At 47.9% G+C, this 18644-nt stretch overlaps 1 protein-coding gene across 11 annotated transcripts in view; it reads right to left on the reverse strand.

The window, feature by feature from the left end:
• Positions 1-11940: 11940 nt before the first annotated feature.
• The window catches only part of Kcnq2 (potassium voltage-gated channel subfamily Q member 2), a 59989-nt gene continuing 53285 nt past the window's right edge, over positions 11941-18644 (reverse strand). For 9 of the 11 annotated variants that reach the window (XM_031373047.1, XM_031373045.1, XM_031373046.1 and 6 more), the window contains one exon: positions 11941-18201. In XM_031373047.1, the coding sequence (XP_031228907.1) occupies positions 17479-18201 (723 nt within the window). In that variant the 3' untranslated portion in view covers positions 11941-17478. The remainder of the gene's footprint in view (positions 18202-18644) is intronic. The other 2 variants (XM_031373049.1, XM_031373052.1) reach the window with 2 other exon arrangements.

An 18644-nucleotide genomic window follows, 5' to 3' on the forward strand; every position in this document is an offset into this window, starting at 1 on the left:
GCACACACCTTTAATTCCAGCACTTGGGAGGCAGAGACAGATGGATTTCTGAGTTTGAGGCCAGCCTGGTCTACAGAGTGAATTCCAGGACAGCCAGGGCTATACAGAGAAACCCTGTCTCGAAAAACCAAACCAACCAAACAAACAAAAGGCAAGGCAGAGTTTCATCCTAGAGAATTCTGAAATCATCACTCTAACCTCCATAGGGAAATCAAAACCACACAGACGATCAACTTTTCTTGACTCTGAGAGATGTCAGGAGAGCCTGCATAACACCAGTCAAGTCGTGGCTAGTGAGTAATTGTAAACTCCATACACACTCTTAGGCTCAGTATGACCCTAAACCAGCAAACTGGTGATGTCTGAGCATGGACTAATTTCACTGTTAAGCTGCTTGGGAGTGAAGAATGTTGCACCTTTCTATGAAGGTCTGGACAGTTTTCCTGAGCTTGGCACAAAACGGAGGACTCCCATTTTTTAGCATGGCTTCCTCTTCTCTGCCTGATCTGGGGACTCAGACTCCCAATTGTCTACCTGAGGAACATCTCATAGTCCTTGGAAAAATTACAGGTTCAACATCCTGTAATGCCTCTCCATGCAAATGAGGGATCTCCAGGACCTTAAAGCCTTAGCCAATGAGACTTCACCCTAAGAAGAATCCCTTCCCACTCTCCAAGCTTCATAAATATAGTCCTCGATTAACCCCAAATAAAGTGTATGCATGCAAGCTGTCTTGTTGAATACAGTCTAAGAGAACTGTAACACTAAAATCCTTGGGAGAACACTTCCCCCAACTCCAGCTCCTCACCTCTCTAAACCCCAACCCCAACCATACATCCCCCCAACCCCTGTAATCACTGCCAGACTGGGATCCTGCTGACCCATCTGTTCTGGACTCTGCTTCATTCTTTCCTGCTCAGTGTATAGCAGTACCTGAACACCCAGAGGGAAAAAGCAGAAAATGGAACCACAAAAGGTTTAGAGTAGTCTACACTTTCTACAGCCACTGGGTGCTTATAGGACAGATGGGGGACATTATGAGGAATCATGCCTCTAGGGACAGTGCCATTCATTGATCAAGGGCACAAACTCTGCTCACCTCCACCTACCCTGCAGAAGGAGTCTCCTTCCACAGAGAACATTGAAGAAGATATTGGCACAGAAGAACAGGAAGAGAAGAGGTTCTGAAGGAAAGGCAGTGAGTGCTCAATAAACACACAGCTGAGGGCCCTCAAAGAAGTCAGCATCGGGAAAGGCGTCCCTCAGATCTCAAGTTCCTGCCTAAGACAGGGTAATGGCCTAAACATGTGTAATGGTTACCATCCTACCACATGACTCTAACAGGGGCTAGATTGAAATCACACCACATGGAGATTCTCTCTAGTGAGGCAGGAGGAAAAGACACAAACTGAGGGGGAGATATTAAGACCACCTCTAGTATAAAGCTTTGTACCCTGAATAAGGAGCAACCAACAACAACAACTGCCTCAAGCCAGCCTTCTCCTGATTGTCCTCAGGCCTTCACACCACCACCTGCAAAAAGGAAAGCCACTCATGGCCAAGTGCAAGGACACCCTCTCTGCGTTTGCTGTTCTCCACAAAGGACATTTTCCATCCAAGAGCAATAGTGAGCAGGAAGAACACTCCCAGGAAGCAAAGCAACAATCGAAAGCAGAGTTTGGGACATGACAGATGCTAGGACTGCCAGCAGAGAACCTAAAATAGCTGTATGTGATCTGTGGAGACAGTAGACAGCATACAAGATGCTAAGAGTTATTCCAGCAGAGATGGAGCCTGTAAGGGAGGAAGACCCAGATGGAAATACAACAACTCAGACAAAAAAAGTGACTTCAACATTCAGCAGATTCACACGGCTGAAGGAAGTCAGAAAAAAGCAAAGACAGGCCTAAGCATAGAGTCACATAAATGAAAACAAGGAGAGCCATCTAGGGGAGCAGTGGCCATATTGCTTTCAAAGTTAACAATAGACTCCAAAACAACAGAGCCAAGAAAATCCAAGAACATTAGGATAAACACCAAAAGAACTGTGCCTGAGAACGTCCACCTCAAAATTCTGAAAATCCAGTCTCAGTGGAGAGTGCTGCTGCCAAGCCTGATGATCTGACTTCAGTCTCCAGAACCCACAAGTCAGAAAGAGAGAACCAATTCCCATAAGGTGTCCTCTGATCTCTACACATGTACTGTGATATCTGTAAAGACATATACACACATACATGCACATACATATACCCACATGCACACACATACATTTAGATACCACATACATGTACATGTCAATACTTACACATGATATGCACATACATGCATATCAACACATATGTGCACATACATATACACATATGCACACATATAGATGCCACACATATATACATGTATGTACTTCTACACATACACATGAATATACAAATGCATGAATACACGTACAAACTTTCTAAATATAAGAACATACACACACACATACCATACACATGTTCACATACACATACATATATAGATACATATACACATTTAGATAATGCACATACAGACAACAGAGAACCAAAGGTGTGAAAAACACTGAAATTGAAACAAGATCCCAGTGCAGTAACGCCTTTACTGAGAAACAAAGGTGTCTGTCCAGAATTCAATAGCCAGCAAAATTACCCTTTATTAAGAAGAAAATCTCTCTCAGGCAAACAAAAGCAAGGGCTTCATCACCTCAGATCTTCTCCCCTCTTCTGGGAAGAGGAAATAATGGCCATAGCAATAAGACCTTGGATCCACACAAACAAACCAGAAGTGATAGAAATCAGTGACTCTGAAATCAAATTTTTTTCTTACTTCTATTTGCTTTTAAAAAATACTCCACCACCCAAAGCAGAAGTAATATATTTGATGTTGTTAACACAGGAATGAAATAAAAACCATGCAAAGACCCAAAGGAGGTGAAGGAGGAACTGAGGTGCCCCGAAGAGCTTCAGTGATGAACTTGACAAACCTGGGAAGAGGGAATTTCAGTTAAGGATTTGGCTATAGCCGGGTAGTGGTGGTGCATGCCTTTAATCCACTTGGGAGGCAGAGACAGGCAGATTTCTGAGTTCAAGACCAGCCTGGTCTACAGAGTGAGTTCCAGGACAGCCAGGGCTATAGAGAAACCCTGTCTCGGAAAAAAAAAAAAAAATGGCTATAGAGGACTGGCCTGTGGGCATTGCCTGTGGGAATGTTGTTTTGGTGGCTAACTGATGTAGAAGGCCCCAGCCTACTGTGGCAGTGTTGTTCCTAGCCTGAGCTGTATAAAGAAAATTGTAGCTAAGGGCTGGAGAGATAACTCAGCAGTTAAGAGCACTGTCTGCTCTTCCAGAGGGCCTGAGTTCAATTCCCAGCAACCACATGGTGGCTCACAACCATCTGTAGTAAGATCTGATGTCCTCTTCTAGTATGTCTGAAGACAGTGGCAGTGTATTCATATACATAAAATAAATAAGTCTTTAAAAAATGTAACTGAAAATAAGAACCCTAAATATTACTATTCCAGACTTCATTATTATAAAGCTAAAATTAAAAAGCTCTGTCCAGCTAGGGAGACAATCAGTTGAATGAAGGCGAAGGCCAAAGAATGGGGGCGGGGATCTTTGACAAAAGGTTAATATCCAGAATATACAAAGAAATTAAAAAAAAAAGACCCAATCAAGAAAACCTATCACCAGGTGTGCCCAGTTGCTTGGGTTTTAGTTGGTTCCAGATGTCCTCAAGTTGACAAACCAAGATTAGCCATTACAGTATGTAACAAAGAAAGAAAGAAAGAAAGAAAGAAAGAAAGAAAGAGAAAGAGAGAGAGAAAGAAAGAAAGAAAAAAGAAAAAGGCTTTCAGCTTGGGTGTAAGAATGTATGGGGAGGGGACAGAATGGGAGGAGTTGGAAGAAGGAAGGGAAAAATTATATAATTCTGTCTCAATTAAAAAGTATTTAAAATTTTTAATTGAAATAAAAAGTAAGTTATCGAGTTTGAGGCCAGCCTGGTCCACAGAGTGAGTTCCAGGACAGCCAGTGCTACAGAGAAACCCTGTCTTGAAAAACAAAAAACAAAACAAAACAAAACAAAACAAAAAAGTAAGTTATCACCTTCATAGAAAGAAGGAAATGTCGTTGGACATGAGCCAGAAAGCAGCGTTCCTCCGTGGGTTCTGCTTCAGTTCCTCCCTCCAAGTTCCTCTCCTGGCCTCCCTCCCTGAAAACCAAATAAACCCCTCTCTCCCTAAGTGGTTTTCAGTCAGTGTTTTCTCACAGCAACAGAGAGCAAACTATACTATGAAGTTATTTTCTACCAGATGAGAGCAGAGAGAAATGAACCAAATGGAATAAAAGCAAACACAGCCAACAGAAATGGTAGATCTAACTTCTCCAGTATCCATTGTCACAGTGAATGAGAACACAGATTGATATGCTGCATAGAACCTGAACAAGTAACTTGATACAGCTCTACTTGGAGAGATCCTATCACATGCTCCCCGGTACCACTCCCAGCTTTCAGCAAGGAAAACTGGATCCTGGGCCATGGAACAGCCTATGGTCAGATGAAAAAGCAGAATGCACATGAACTGTGGTCCCAGAATAATATATGCATACACACACACACACACATATACATCATATACATATGCATATACATATGCACACACATATGCATATAAACACAAACATACATATATCATATACATATATATTCATATACATCAATCCATACCCATGTTTCTCATATATATATATATACACATACATATCATATACATCATATACATCACACATCATACATATCATATTCACATACATATATATACATCATATACATATGTATCATATGCATATACATATGCACATATATGTACATACACATCATATGCATATACACATATAAGCACACACACACAGACACAGACACCAATTCATACACATATGCAGTCAATTAAGCTGGATGAACTAGTGGCCCCACAAGAAGCCACAGAAGGAAAGTTTGAGGAACATGAGTAAATACTTAGAATTGAATCAAGATGAATATATAGAATATGAGGGAGGCAGGTAGTGTGGTGCTGAGAGGGAAAGGTACACATAATATCTGAGGCCTATGTATAACAGAATGTAGTTTAATATGCAAACTGAGCTCTCGCTGAAAGAAATTGAAAGGAAGAGAAAACTAAACCTAAAAAGAAAAGGTAGAAGCAAAGATTAGAGCAGAAAGCAGTAAAACTTGCAATAGAAAAACAATATCAATCAAATTAAACTCTCATGGGGGCAGGTCTGAGTCCAGGACCCACGGCAGCTCACCTAATGCCCCTGTGTAGAGGGTGGACTGATAGGTACTGAATCTATTCCAGTTCCAGGGAAGGAAAGAACAGAGACAGTCCTACCAGTAGGGGTCTGATGGGGGAGGGAAAATATGTGGGAAAAGTGGTGAGCTCAGAGTTTACCAGAAAAAGATGACCTTAACAACACAATGAGAGCTGTGGGAAGGAAAGGGAGCTATGTCCTCTAGGGAAAAGTTCTCCATGTCCACCAGGTTCCTTTGGGGGATAGCAGTGGGCAGTGTGAGCTGTCCATCCTGCACAGCCACAAAGGACTGTCTGCCAGCAGCAGCAGCAGCAGCAGCAGCAGCAGCAGCAGCAGCAAAGAAGTTAGCAGGAATCCATTCCAACGCAAATGTAAGACTCACGTGTGAGAGAAAAATAGCAGCTTTGAATGTCAAGCATAGCCCCAGATGCAGCTGTCTGGCTCTGAGCAGGATTGGGAGTGCGGTCTGCAGCTCCCTGTGAAAGCCAGCCCTCTGTGGGCTGAGAGACTCCAGGGTGTGGTAAGAAGATTTGGGGCACCTCATATCCGACAACCCCACCAGGAGAGAGATGTCTTCTTGCTCTAAGAGGAGCAGAAGGCCAGGGGCCTTCTGTCTAGCAGGGCTGTAGCTGGTACTCCATACAACACCCAACACAAGATTACACCTAAAGTGGAGGACAAGGTTCTTCTGATCTAAGGCTGCTCAACTGATCCCCACCTTCACCATTAAGGCAGAGGGTAGATCACAAGGAAAAGGAGTATGGAATCAAACCCTCTAGGTGGAATCTGGTAGCCTTACAAGGGCTCTCAGGCCCCTCCCTACTTGAGTTTGGTGCCCTGGGGTCCTAGAATCAACCCTGACAGGGGTTCTGTGGCTTACTGGAATATAAAGAAGTATAAGAAGGTTAGAACAAATACCCATGAGGATAGTAGACAGGCCAGGCCCAGTGACAAGAGTCCCAAGGCCATCAGCTGGCCACACACTGGGCAGGGAAAGCCAAGCAGCATCTAAAGTCAGGGCAGGCATTGCCCGGTAGTCATGCAGCAGATGCTCTATCCATGCCTCTGGCCAGTCAGCCTACATAGCCCCCCTCTCTCTGACACCAGCTCACAGGCTTGGCAGACTTGGTCCAAGGTTCTCACTTCCAACTTCGTGTATATTGCACTGGGAACTGAACCTAGGACTAGTTCATGCCTTTAATTCCAGGGGATGGAGATAAGCAGATCTCTGAGGTCAAGATCAGCCTGGGACAAAGCCTTTTAATCGGGAAAGGGGAAAAACCCCTTCATTTCACCTTGGAACAGCAGATGCAACTTAACTGGGAAGGGATTATTGAGAACTCAGAGGTGTCCAGAATCTACCTAGCGACAAGCCCCCAACCCTGAATGCCAGGACCTGAGCCCACTTAGAGAGACAGGATCACAGGAAGAGGTCATTTGAGAGAAGACCACAAGAGCAAGAGAACTCTATGAGAGAGGTTACCTGAGGGGCACAGTGCCTGAAGGGCAAGGAGTGTCGGCAGCGTGATTTGAGGTCAGTTTGGAGGAAAGAGGACATTATGAATGAGGATAGAAAGAAAAGGTTGGGTTTGGATCCCTTCCTAAGGGGAAGATGGGAACCCAGCTAGGTAGAAAGGCAGCCAGATGATACCAGAAGAAAATGACATAGGATTTGGTGTAGATGGTCAGCATCAGCCTGTGCCAACAAATCCGAGTTGGAGTGACGACTGTGTGGAAAGTACACAGAGGCACTGCTGACCTTGGGATGAAAGCCCAGGACTTGTTTCTGTGGAAGCCCATGCAGCATCTGCTTAGGCAGTCTGCTGTTCTCTGAAAGCCCCTACTTTCCTTGTACAGGGTACAGGGTGCACATACCTGAGACAGCTACTTACCGCAAAAAGGGGCTTCTCTTTGGGGCCCCAGGATTGCAGGAATCCTGATAGCTGTTGTCCTGGACATTATTGTTCCAACACCCTGACTTTAGTTTCCTAGGCCCTAAATGAACAGGCTTGTGCTTTGGGTCCCATTGCTATATATGCTATATGTGTCATATGCACTGGTGTTATAGGAGGCCATGGAATCAGGGGTGGGTACAGGGCCAGCAGCTCTGGCTGCGGTTCAAGCTGATAGGAGAGATACGGAGAGGACTATGTGTCTTCAGGCACTTACAGAACACCAAGAGATAATTTTAAAAGCAATGACAACAACAACAAAACCCTCTTAGGCCCTAGGGTGGGGAAACCCCAAACCCCATTCCCTACTTCCAGTACTGAGTGTCCTGGCCTGCTAGGATCTGTGTACTAGGCCAGAAACACTTTTCTTTCCTGGAAGAACTCTGTGGAAGTTAGGATCCTTTAAGGTCAGGTCCCGTGGAGGGGGAATCCATGGAAGACAGGCCCAGTTGAGTCTTGTGAAGTTTAGGCTCTGTGGAGCCACCCCAGGGAGGAACATATTGGGCAGGTAAGGGGTGGAGACCCTCTGGGATAGGCTAAGAGTGTGAGCACCCAGAGTGTGTATGACTCCAGATAATGAAATGGCAGGCCCTGTATGATCCCCTCAGTTTATTGTCCTCTCACCTCCAGCTTGGATCTACTAAAGAGGCTGGAGCCAGATCCTAAGGGTATCAAGTGAATGCCAGAGAGACAGGCTATATAACTCCCCAAAGTGAGATCCCCATGGTAGGTGTAGCAACAGCCCCCTGGGGTAAATTTGCCTCCTCTGAACTTTGGCACTAAGCACTGGACATTCATTGGCTCAGGCCCACATTGATTTCAAGGGTCTAGGTTTAAGTCCCATCATCCAAGATCTGTTATGCTTCCAGATCTTCTCTAGTCTACTACAATTACATAGCTGGCGACTCCCATGCCCGCCTCTGGCTCCTGTGCCCCTACTGACTGGTGTGGCTACCCAAGCCTTGTCAGCCTGGCTGAGAAAGGCAGGAGTGAACAGGTATGCTCAGACTGACCTCCTAAGAGGCAGGTTCCAGGAATCTGGATTTGTCTGTTCAGAGAACTTGAGAATCATTTGTGACTGGTGGTAGTTTTCTTCTGGTGAGCACTGCCACCTGGTGGCCTTGCTGGGCATTGTCTCGACTCCAACATTCAAGGTCATCCGGGACATTTATCCCAGAGAGGTACTGCAACTGACCTATCCCATAGTAACCCTAGGGAGTCATTCCCCAGTCATCTCTAGACAGGTGACTCCCAGTGTACCTCAAACCATTCTGGCTGGCGGTTCCTTCCCTGCACATGGGTATACATACCACATCCCTTCTGGTCTGCAATACACCTTGGCTCCTTCAAACCCCACTCAGCCTCTGTGAATGTGCCCTCTCAGGAGGGACTCCTCTTTCCAAGGTGATGGGCAAATACCTAGGGGTCTCAGTGAATTTTAGGGTTATAGTGTATTTTGCATAGATGTTTTCTTTGTGTACAAAGGTTCACACTCTGTATGTTACTTCAGACCTGTGGGAAGTTGGTGTGACCACTGAAAGGCCATCCGAAGCAATTGTTCACTCAACTCTAGAAGAGGTCTCTATGCTAAATCAATAAACTTGACCATGAACAGGAGACAGGAGGGAGATAAGGTGTCAGGAGAAAATTACTGGCAGCATGAGGGACAGGAAATGCTCTATGCAGGGACAGTGCAAAGATGCAGTGGTTTCTTCTCCAAAGCCAGATTCTTAGGGTTTTGGATGTCCCTCTGTGCCTACACACTGTTCATAAATGTCCTAGCTCCCTGTTTCCCATCCCTTGGTGTCACCTGACCATGGGATTCCTTATATAACACAGTCCCGGGCTCAGTCTATGTGATGGCTATTCCTGGTTGTCAAGTTGATTACATTTGGAATGAACTACAATTCAGAAATGGATTCAAGACCTGTGATCCAGATCTTGAGACCAGAAGACAGGTTTCTGACCTGGATCTTGACATGGAGATCTTGAAACATAGTGGTCATGAATAGCTTAGGCCCAGGCAAGGTAGTACATGCCTTTAATTCCAGGGTATGGAAATAAGCAGATCTCTGAGTTCAAGATCATCCTGGGACAAAGCAAGTTTTAGATTCAGGTGTGGTGGTACACACCTTTAATCTGGGTCACACCTTCTGCTGGAGGCCACACATAAGGACACTGGAAGAAGGAAGATTTGCTCTTCTTCGAGCACTTGCACTTACTTGCCAGCACATCTGTTGGAACCCACTTCTACAGAAGACCAGCCTAAACAACTAGCCTTATGGGATTCTTGAGGTCACAGCTGCCTGTTGTTGGGTTAGTTGGACTAACAGACTGTAAGTCATAACAATAAATGCCCTTAATACAGAGAGAGGCATTCCATAGCTCTGTGACTCTAGAGAACCCTAACTAAGACAGTCTAGGTATCTGCTTCTTATTCCTCACCACTGCCAAGTCACCAAACCCTTTAGTTATCTAAGTTATCTTTAGTTATCTAAGGAACCTGTAAGATACCAGCATGTGACTGCCTGGTGAGGGTGAGGATAGGGGATACTCCCAGAGTGTCCACAGCATGGCCATCCTAGAAAGAACTTGGCAGAATGCACTTGCCTGGTACCCTACTGCAGAAAGCCTGGGCTGGGTGCCATGGCCAGAACAGGTTGCAGAGAGCCTGAGACAAGTGTGGCTATACCCTGAGGAAACCACCCTTTATGTTCTCTGCTCTATCTGTGGTCACTGACTGACCAACCAATGTCTAACCCAACCACGTGGCTCTGATGTATGGGTTAGGTGTAGCCAAAGGAGACACACATTTGGTGTCCTCAGTCATCTTTACCCATTCTCTTAATAATGGCCCCCTTCTTCTAACAGGTACTCCATGCCTAGTAGGAAGATTCTATTTCCCAGTCTTCTGGATGCAATGAAAATGTACTGGCCTTACTACAGTGGCCATATTAAGCAAGGCAAGTGGTGCCTTAAAGTTGAAAGTCAAGCAAAGAAAAGGAACAAGGCAGCAGGTCCCCAATACTGGGGTGGGCTTCTCTGTGAACAAATCTTGTTGGTTATTCAGGGCTTCTTTGTCCATCACAACCAACTTCTAACTTCTAGTCTAATCCCATAGAGACCTCTAGACTCAGAAGAATGAGGCAGGTACCACTGAGATCAAGGTAATTGTGGCCAGAGAGAGGAGCACAGGACACTGGCTATGTCCAGAAAGATGGAAGCCAAGTGAGTGGGGCCACTTCACTGTTTCCAAACTTAGACTGATTATAATGGCTCAGAAACAGAGGGCTGCACTGGTACCCACCCATTAGGCCACACAATGTGTACCATGAATGCATGACCCCCATAGACTCTCCAGAGGTGTCCTGAGCCTCTTCTGAATACTATGTTGCAAAATAGAAGTAGGAATTTTGTCTAGATGTGACAACAGCTTTGGGCATCTGTCTAAGGATGGCCATTGCCTGGAGGAGCTACCAAGCTAAATCCAGCTGTTCTTCCTACTCAACTGCACCCTAGAGGCCTAGAGAGAGCCTGTGGGGTGACAACTTCAGATGTCAGGAGAACAAAACCCCAAACGTATGGGCCAGAACCCACCATGGCCAGGTTCTACCAACAGTGAACAGATTGGGTGAGTACCCACCTCCCCTCCACTTCCCCTTGCTGAGGTTCAGGGTAGCCAGAGGATAGGCAACCAGGAGTCTGTTCAGGACCCAGAGGAGGGGTGGTGTATAAAATGAGAAGATCAGGTAGGCTCTCAAGAACAGTAAAGTAGCCAGGATGACATCAGAGCCCCAGCTGTGTGCAAGCAACATGTCAAGCTTGGCCAAATAGACCCCTGCTGGCCCAGGAAGTCACTCTGAAAACCAGATTGCTGTTGAAGTGTAGGGAGTGGATTATCCTAAACCAGAACTTGTTGTCCCAGGACACCATTGTCCTGACATTTGAGCTGCTGTTGTCCCAGGATCCTACTGTCCTGACCATTGAGCTCACCAAGCGTGAGAGCTTGTGCTGAGTCAGACTGGTTCTAACTCGGATGTCTGGTGTTTCAGAGCCTCAAGTTTGTGGCTATAGGGTACACTCATGCCCTTCCCTTTGGGTATCAGACTATTGAAACAATGGACCTCTGGAATTGGAATTTCCTTCAGGATGCTGAGAGAAGGAAAAGCCTGAAGCCTGGTACCGGCCAGAGGAGGAAATTGATTTCACATATCATCCTAACAACTTTCAAACAGTCTGGCAGGAGAGACTAGAGCTGACAGAATGGTGGGCAGGACCACACTTTGACCAAAACTGTTTGGTTACACATATCTCTTGCTCCTATTTAAACCTAGGCCTAATGGCAAGACATTGAAAATGGATTTGGTATGTTGTATGAGTAGATTTCTGTATCTTCTCTATGTGGCCATACTGGATAAATCTTTGTTTGCTTTGATTCCTTCCTGACTGATTAGCCTATTGAAGATGGGCTGTGGAACCTAGGTTATTAAGACTAAAAGGATCCAACCTCTGACTCTAACAACTCTGGTAACAGTTCCAGGAAACACAGAGCCTGGGACTTGAGAGTCCCCAAGTCAAAGTGCTGGGCAGTTGTACCTCCCCAGCCTGGTCCCCAGACCTTGTACCAGCTGCCAGGGGATACATGCAAATAAAGAGGCCAGGCATTCCAGGTTGAATCACTGTGTTTTACTAAGTGCCCAGGTCCACTGGGCATCTGAACTTAGCCCTGCGGCAGCAAAACTTTCCAGAACCATCTGCATGCATCCCTGCTGCAGGATTCTGCCCCCAAAGTTCCCTGCGAGCACACATTGGCCCGCCCACACAGCACAAATATCATCCTGTTCATGTTGAGTAAGTTAGCATCTCAGCTAGTCCATTAGAAAACTAGAGTTCATTCCCTGGGCGTCTATCCCTAGAAGACAGCGTCATGTGCAGATGGTGGCACGCTGGCCCAAAGGAGGAGGCCAGTCACTGTGGCCCAAGGGCACGTACAAAATGGTTAGGGTGCACATCAGTATGAAGGCATTATGAAATATTCTTTGGAGCATGAACAAAAGTGCAAAGACAGCCAAAGGCAACAGCGCAGATGGGGAAGCTGTGGTCGCAGCTGCGGCCGGGGGACAGGACTGCAATGGGCAGGTGTGGACTGGAAGCGCAGGGTGCGCTGCACTGTCTATGGAGCCGTCCCAGGCAGGTAGATGACGTCAAGGGGGTCACAGCTTTTGAGCCCCTCCATGTGGGACTACTAGTGACAGCTCATCATGCCAGCACTCCTCTCCAGTCGCAGGACCTGGAGGTGGAGTCCAGTGTCTGTATCAGGCAGAGGCAGGGGTGACCTTGGTGAATGTCCCTCAACATACATTAAGGCAACAACTCTGTAAAAGCCGGTCCTGGTTGGATGTGCGGTACTAGCGATGTGCACTCCTGCCTGAGAGTCCCAGAAACAGCCTGGGGACTATTCCTTCTCTGACAGAGGGTTAGACACCAGGGGAACTTTGGGATGGGTCATGGGACAGACCCAGCATCCTTAAGCCAGCATCAAAGACAGAGCTCTGAACAAACCCAGGCACCTCTGGATGTTTGGTGGCCCTCCCTGCTAGGGTGTAACCGTTTCTCTCTACCCCATTTCCTGGTGCCCCCCCCCAAGGCATACTGCCGGAACTACCTCACAGACAAGCAAACTTCAGCAAACTGTGGCCCAAATTTGTTCACTTCCAGGGACACTGGGGCCCCTAGGTCCCAAGGCATGTGTTGAGCACATGTGAAGATTCCTCAGAAGGAAGAGGCACTTGGGTCTCCTCTAGAAATCTTCATTGCCATCTTCATACCTCCTCTGAGAAGCTCTTGCCTCCTTAGCTCAGCTGGGGCACAGTAGGAGCCTAGGACAGCCAGATAGACTTGCCTGCAGACTTTCCCTGGGCCTCTTTCCCCAATCCCTACATCCTATGCCCTGGGAGGTCTCGGGGAGAAGACTGACCTCTCTGCTCCAGGGCAGCAGATGCCACATCAGTGTTTGACTCCAGCCATGTAAGCCTGGACTTCAGGGGTACCCTGTCTAGATTATCTACTCTTAACTCTAATCTACCCTGTTGGGATACAAGATGTGCCAGACACCTCTGAGCCTCCACACAGTGGGCCCCACTGTTCAAACTGTCAAGAGGCTGTGGCTTCGGGAAAAGTACTAAATGTTGTCCTGCAGATGTTGGGGTGTGAGCCATGTGCAAGTGCATTGGCCTCTACTCTGTGCACTAATTATAGCTGAAAGATACAAGCTGCATCCCTGCCCCAGATTTCCTTCCTTCCTTCCTTCCTTTTTTGTTTTGTTTTTTGTTTTTCAAGACGGGGTTTCTCTGTATAGCCCTAGCTGTCCTGGAACTCACTCTGTAGACCATGCTGGTCTCGAACTCAGAAATCGGCCTGCCTCTGTCTCCCAAGTGCTGGGATTAAAGGCATGCGCCACCACTGCTCGTCCTGTCCCAGATTCTTACATCTGGGGGAAAGTCTGAAGACATCTCTGGGCTCAACTCTTTCTACAAAAAGTAAGAGTGTTCTTCACAGTGCCCCTGATATAGGATAAACCCAGGAGGGGAGGCAGAAGGCAGGATGGCTCCTTCTTCCACATTCTGAATCTAGAGCCATCAGCTCCAGGGGAGAAAAAACCTTAAGCCAGTAAATTAAAGGTGGGAGGTGGTCCTGGATGTTTATCTCTGTCTAGGATCTGAGGATGACTACAGTTCAGAGAGCCTCCTCCAAGGAGGCCCATGTAGTGTCTAGTGACTCCCCAGCTTCTAAATAGGGCTCTTCAGTGAGGGCCCTAAATGTGAAAGCACACCAAGAGCTAGCTTATGACCTCAAATGGACACACAATCTGCCAAGACCACAGGTAAGACAGCAGATGGGCCCTCACCCTAGGTATTTTGGCCCTGTTAGACAAGAGTGCACTTTCCAGAGGCCACAATAGAAAGGGACAGAAAGTTAAGCCAATCACAGCCTGGCACAATAAGGTAGGCATGTGTACAGGAGAGCACTGGGAAACGGTTAATACCAAGATTAACCCAAGGCGAAGACTGACCTGGACCTCAGTAGGAACTAGAACTACCCTCACCCTGACCTAGCCACACCCTCTCAGTACCTGCAGCCAGCCACCATTTAGACCAGGGAGAGAGCAGTGTGGGAATTCAATGGTCTCTAGGTGGACTCTCTACCACTAGTGCTCAGAAGTCCCAGATAACCAGGACTCCTAACCCAGTCAGTGTTCAGCATTTTAGAACATTCACTATTAATTCTTGTGCACCCTGCCCAGGCAGCTTCCATCAGAAAGACACAAGAGAAAAAGTGTGTGTGTGTGTATGCACCTGCACACACATGTGCACACTCAGACTCACAGAGAGAGAGAGAGAGAGAGAGAGAGAAAAGCCTACATGTATGCGTGTGTACATTATACATACAGGTTACTCATACATGTGTGTTCATATATGTAAATATTCAGGTATAAAAGTGGGAACCTGCTGAATGTGCAGATGTGGGATAGGATGTAGCCTATAAGCCTGTATGTTGATATGTGTGTGTGTATGTGTAGCTGTTATGTATGGTCTGAGAAACTGTGAGCTTGCACATGCAAGTGTATAACAAGAAATATATGTTTGAAAGTACACCTGTTGTATGTATACTTGTGTGTGGTAAGTTTTGGTGTGCGCTTATGCAAATATACATGTGTGTCTAGTGTATGGGCATTGCTGGTGGCATGTGAGGGAATGTGTTGGGACAAACGTTTTCTGAGGAAATTTTTGCATGGGGCAGCCCCTGGCTTTCAGCCATACTTGTGCACTGAAGAAAGTGCACAGATTTCTTGTAGGAGCCTTCAGCCTCCATCCTGTCCTGCTTCTCTGCAGGTAAGGATGCCTAGGCAGTGGACATTTGTGTTGTTTAAGCCTGGATCTGGACCCCTAGGAAAGGGCTCGGTCATCTCTCATATCAGGGCTCCCATATCACCCCTTGAGATACACCCCCTTTCTCTGTGTAGCCAACACTGCAGACTTGACCAGTGTTCATTTGTAGAGAAGGCCATGCCTCCTTGCCTCGTTCTTGTTGTAACCTAAATAAGGACTTCTGATTGACTCTGTATGTCCAGAGTTTCTGGGGAGGGGATGTCTGTCCACCTTCTTCATCCCACAAAACCCCAGCTCAGGGCACACCAGGCTCTGGTATCCATGGCAGCTCTGGGGACAGGACTTGGGGCCACATATGAGGCAAGACACAGTATGGAGCATGTAGGATAGATGCAAACCTCTCTCCCACATCCCCTGAAGCTGAGATAGCTACGGTCTGCCCAGGTCTAGGGAAGGAGTGATCTGGCTGTTGGTTTGTCCAGCCAGATGTGTTTGTCCCTCTGCTCTAGGCTCTTCCTGTCCTGACACAGTATGAGAGGAGCACAGACCAAGGCTCAACTCTCCAAGAAAAGGCTCGTGAAGGTACAGCCATTCTTCCTGTATATATCACCTGCCATCCCATATAGAAAGAGACATCTCTCATACTGAGAAATTATTGACTATAGCACTGCCTTAGAGAACCAATGTGTACATATTGGAGCAAATACAGACCAGCTCCTAACTAGGATCCTAGCAGAGGCACCCTGGGGTGAGATCCTAGTAGCCCTGACATGGAGGACATGTAGGTTACAGCAGACAACAGACATGGCTCTCCAAATACTCAGGTCCCTGGCAGAGACATGACTCAAGCTCTCCTCAGGGATGGGGTACCTCCTGCAGAGTATAGGCACCCCCCAGCTGCCTCTATCCCTGCCAGAACACACTTTTCAAAAGGGTGGAAGAAGTAGATAGAGCTCTGTCCAGGCACAAGCTCTATATTACTTGCCCTCAGTGACCAGGAAAGCTGAGGGCAAGTGAGTCTGGGGGCCCCACCCCAAATGCCAGGCACCTCTGGGGCCACAACTGAGGGCTCTATTCTACCTTGTCTCCCTCTAAAGCTGGATGCTAGATGGTCCAAGATGCCCACTCACAGGATGGACAGATTACTCCTCACCAGAGAAGGGGATAAGGTGTTCCAAATTCCTCAAACACCCAGGGGCCACAGAGCAGGGACCTATTTGTGGATAAATGACTGGATGGCCAACTTCCGTGGGAAGGATCCTTGACCAGGCTCAAAGGCCATGCTCTCATGCAGAAAGAGCTGGCAGTTTGAAGACATCATGTCATTTAGCCCTGCCTGAATCTGTAAAGACAAGTGGGCAGCAGGCAAGGAGGTGCCCTGGCTAAGGACAACGATGGTCTGCTTATCTGGTGGTTCTCTTGAAGTGCTGGCTACAGCCTGGAGACCAGTGTCACACCAGGGAAGAGCAGAGATCATTAAGTGTCAACTCATACATCCTGGGCTACAGTGCCAAGGATGAGGCAGCCAGAACCTGCCGAAGAAACCTTTTCAGAAAAGGCTGTGAGCTGAGTCTTCCCCTAAGGGGTGGAAGTCAGGAAAGTCTAAGGATCAAGCTCCAGATTGGTCCCTAAGGCTTCACCCCTTCCTCAGCTCCAGGAAAAGGGTCCTGACCTAAGGACGCCCCCCGTGGAAAGATCCACCTAACCTGGAAGAGGGAGGAAGATGTTGGCAGCTCTCTAGCTAGGTACTCGGGGATGAGGAGCATTACCCAACCACACGCAAACAGTCAGGGAAGGAGGGATAAGCAGTCAGGTGTGAGAGTAGGCCATTTCTAGCGACCTACTATACCCCTGAGCTTCCAGCCTAAACGGAGAGACCCACAGGCCTCAGGACTGGCCATCAGCAGTAGACAGGCCTGTTTCACCACTATGTCCCATGTACTTGCTCCCAGCCACACCCCCACTCACAGGTGCTAACCATCACGCTGTCCCTCCTCACTCACAGGGCAATGTGTCCCCCAAGAAGACTAGGCAGGGCTAGCTTTGCCGCCATAGGTAGCTCCCAGGGCCTCCAGGGCCTGGCCTCAACCTCCCTCTCCTGTTGGAAAAGAACGTCTATAAAGTGTTACTGTATGTGCTAAGGAGCCCTGCCTCATCCCCACTCCACATGAACCCTGAGAGTGAGAGCCCATGAGCATCATCACAACCCACACTACTCTATGTCACTCTGTCACTTTAAGAAAGGCCCTGGAACTCCAGTTCTAAAACTGAACAAGAGTGGGTGTGGCGTGGGGCCAGCAGCCCAGCCCAAACTCACTTCCTGGGCCCTGCCCAAGCCACATCTCCAAAGGGGCCCTCACCAGTGGCAGAGCGTGGGGGTGGCCCGCATGGTGTGCAGAGGTCTGAGTCTGTGTCAGACTCCCCCTCTGCAATGTAGGGCCTGACCTTGGCGCACGGCGCCACAGCTGCATAACAGCTGCCCAGGGCATCCAGGTTCTCCTTGGACTGGGAGATACTGAAGCCGCTGAAGGAGCGCTCCAGCTCCTCGTGGTCCACCGAAGGGATGGAGATGGATGTGTCGCTATCCCGCAGGGCAGCCTCAGAGGGCCTGCAGGCTGGGGTGCCCTCCAGCCTCAAGAACTCGGTACTGGCTCTGTTGCCCCCACCGTAGGCAGACAGTGACCGCTCATGTGCAGGGGGTGGTGGGATGCGTACCAGTGAGCCATGGTCTCCCACAGGGGAGGTACCATGGCGCTGGTGGCTCTGCTGCCATGAGGTGGAGGGAGGACACTGGGCAGGGGGTATGGCTGGGGGTGCTGCGTAGTTCCTCTGGCCCGTAGAGCTGGTGGAGCGGACGATCTTAATGATACAGCCATGCTTGTCTGCATGATCACGGCTGTCCTCTGGGCTGTGGTAGGGTGGTGCCGGTTCAGGCTCCTTGGCCCCAAAATAGGCCTCTGTCTCTGCTGGTGGAATGCCCATTCTCTGTGTATAGATGCTCACCAGGAAGTCTAGCTTCTTTTCCATGGACAAGACCTGCAAGAATGGCAGCTGCTGGGCTGGGCTGGGCATTTGAGAAGAAGACCCAGGATGTGCTCAGGTGAAGGGGGGCAGAGGAAGGGACCCTAGAGCTGCCCTTCCTCTACCCCAGACTCCAACAGCTCAGACTCTGAGTTTACTGGTCAGTGTGTGCCTGAGCTCAGGCCAGTTCATAGAAGGGTCTCCTATGGTGGCTCCTAAGGATCCATTTCTAGGAGAGTGGGGATGGATATTGGGCAAGGAAATGAGAGGGGGAAGAAACAGGCCATGTACAACTTCTGGCAAGTTCTACAGTGGTTGCCCCTGCTGAAGGACCCTCAAATGCAAATCATGACCAAGAGTTAGCCCTCTAGGTATTTCCAATCTCCAGATACTGACTATGAGAAGAGGAAGATCACAGTATTTCACAGGAAATCGAGGGCATCCCACACAGCTCTGCA

Source organism: Mastomys coucha, unplaced genomic scaffold (genome assembly GCF_008632895.1).
Source record: "Mastomys coucha isolate ucsf_1 unplaced genomic scaffold, UCSF_Mcou_1 pScaffold15, whole genome shotgun sequence".
NCBI lineage: Eukaryota > Metazoa > Chordata > Mammalia > Rodentia > Muridae > Mastomys > Mastomys coucha.